At 39.8% G+C, this 2,461-nt stretch overlaps 1 protein-coding gene across 2 annotated transcripts in view; it reads left to right on the forward strand.

The window, feature by feature from the left end:
• cblb (Cbl proto-oncogene B, E3 ubiquitin protein ligase) overlaps positions 1–2,461 on the forward strand; it is a 140,108-nt gene that overhangs the window by 131,121 nt on the left and 6,526 nt on the right. For both annotated transcript variants that reach the window (XM_032533569.1, XM_032533571.1), the window contains exon 13: positions 1,924–2,015. In XM_032533569.1, the coding sequence (XP_032389460.1) occupies positions 1,924–2,015 (92 nt within the window). The remainder of the gene's footprint in view (positions 1–1,923; positions 2,016–2,461) is intronic.

Raw genomic sequence — 2,461 nt, forward strand, 5'->3', positions numbered from 1 at the left:
TTTTACGATGCTAAAATCACTGATTATGTACATGGAGTCTGGTGGGTTTAGCCAACGCAATTTTGCGGACTTTTATGTTTAAAAAAGGATCTTAATCTTTAACAGAAAGGTCGACCTCCTTAGAAATCCTTCCCATAATGTTGTCAGACTCTTAGAATATTAATCTGAGTCTGTTAGCAGCAAAACAAGCACTTTTATGAACGTAAATACAAGCTGGACAATTATCCTGTTAACTTCCACTGTAGCTTGTTTCTGCCGACTGCAGCAATCTTGTTTAATACTCCATCAATGTCAAAGGAAAATATGTCCTCAGTAGTTTTTATTGTATCTGATTCTCAATGAGCTGTTGCAAAAACAAGCCTTGAGCAATAAAGCAAAAGCTGTCAGATAAATGTAGGTCAGTAATTACAACATTATGAAATATTGAGACTTTCTATCTTGAAATATTAAGACTTTCTATCTTGAAATATTAGGACTTTCTAGCTTGAAATATTAGGACTATTAGGACTTTCTATTTTGAAATATTAAGACTTTCTATCATCAAATATTAGGACTTTTTATCTTGAAGTATTAGGATTTTTTATCTTGAAGTATTAGGATTTTTTATCTTGAAATATTAAGACTTTCTATCTTGAAATATTAGGACTTTTTATCTTGAAGTATGAGGACTTTCTATCTTGAAACATTCCCCTCTGAGGTGTAGTGGAGTAGGAAGCAGCAGCAGGGGGGGTCTAGGATCAGACCTGGGGGGGGGGCTCAGCCCCTAATGAGAACAGCTCTAGGTCTAGTGTCCCTGTTTTAAGTTTTACAAAAGTAAAAACATTACTTGTTTTGGAGGTTTATACGCTTCTGAGCTGAAAATGTCCCCGGATTTTGTCTAAGAAATCTGGTCACCTTAGGCCACTAGCTAATGCTAACGCTATCTAACACTAACGCTAGCTAGAAGGGTTTGTGGTGTCTTTGCGTGGAATGCTACCAAGTCGTGAGACGTGACTTGAAGTCGTAAAAACTGTCTGGAACGCAACATTTGGAACAAGGAAGGGCTTGAAGTGTAACTACCATGGTAGCTGAACAAACTGTCGATCTGATGAAAAGCAGTTGTGGATGATCAAAAGTTATTGGGACCCAGGAGAGAGCAGAGGAGCACCCTGCCCACAATACACAGACAGGAACACACAGGGGAGGGGAAACGTAAAGAAACACTTAGGGTCTCAGCTCTGACAGTAAAATAAGTGCTATAGCTCTCGCTGTCCTCTGTTCTTTGGGCGGTCACATTGCTTTCGGTGGTGTTTGGTCTGGCTGTAACCGCACTTTACTACCTGGTGGGTAATCAGGCAGGTTAAGATTCACAGGTCATGCCATCCCTGTGAATGCTGATTATGTTTTGCATGGGATTAATACACCTTAGTCACAGAATATGTCTATCATGTCTATCAGCATTTACGTGAAAAAATATATATTCATGATGGGCGGGTCAGGGTTTTTTAATACCTGCACCCACCCAACCTGTTATGCAAGCCAATACCGACCACCCAGCCCCCAAAATATGTCTTAATTAACCACCCAAACCTGCCAACTGTATGCATCCAACTTACGTAGTAGCACAATTGTTAGGACTAAAGAGAGACAAGGACTGAGCATTTTAAAGTTTGAATATAGTACCTGTCTAAAGGCCAATAAATGAGTGTAATGCCTCACAACTCAAGCAGATAGCGCATTCTGAAATGGTGCCATCTGACAGGACAACCTGCCCGAATCTCTCCCAACCCTTTTTTCATTCTATTTGCATACAACATTAGCATCACTAGTATATATAGTGTATTTAACAAATAATAACAGATCATGGGCCCAATTTTTGACATTAACATTTTCAGTAGTTCCTTTGTGTTTTTTATAATTATCTACCTTCTCTTGTGTTTGCAGCCCTTCTCTAATAGTGTGCAAGTCAGCGATGAGTATGACATCCTTCCCTCAAGGCACTCACCAATGCAGTCCACCCTTGCAAGTAGCCACAAGTGAGTATTACATAGACCTAGACATAAACCTCTTCCTTCCTTTTCTCTGTGGTTTCAGACTCAGGAACCTTCTACCAGTGATGTCTAGTAGCCTTAGGGAAAAGTCCTGGTTAGAAACAGCTTTGAAAAAGGATGGCTGAACATCTAATAGCCTTTTAGCTGCAGCCAGAATTAGATTAGGTATTTCTGTGTATCAGGCTAAAGTGGAGGCAGGGGATGGAGCTGTCACTTCTGATGAAGCTTAAGCTTGAAGTGGAAGTTCTGGTTCAGCTGAAAACAATTCAGTGTTGTAAAATATTATGAGGTTGTTAGAGTGACACATTTCTTTTACGCTAATGACTGCAGCTGACTGGCACATTGATTTGCATTTTGCAAGGATATGTTATGTTCACAGGATCACGCACATCAGAATCAGAATCAGAAATACTTTATTGATCCCCGGAGGG

This window comes from Etheostoma spectabile, chromosome 13, assembly GCF_008692095.1.
Source record: "Etheostoma spectabile isolate EspeVRDwgs_2016 chromosome 13, UIUC_Espe_1.0, whole genome shotgun sequence".
NCBI classification, from domain to species: Eukaryota; Metazoa; Chordata; class Actinopteri; order Perciformes; family Percidae; genus Etheostoma; species Etheostoma spectabile.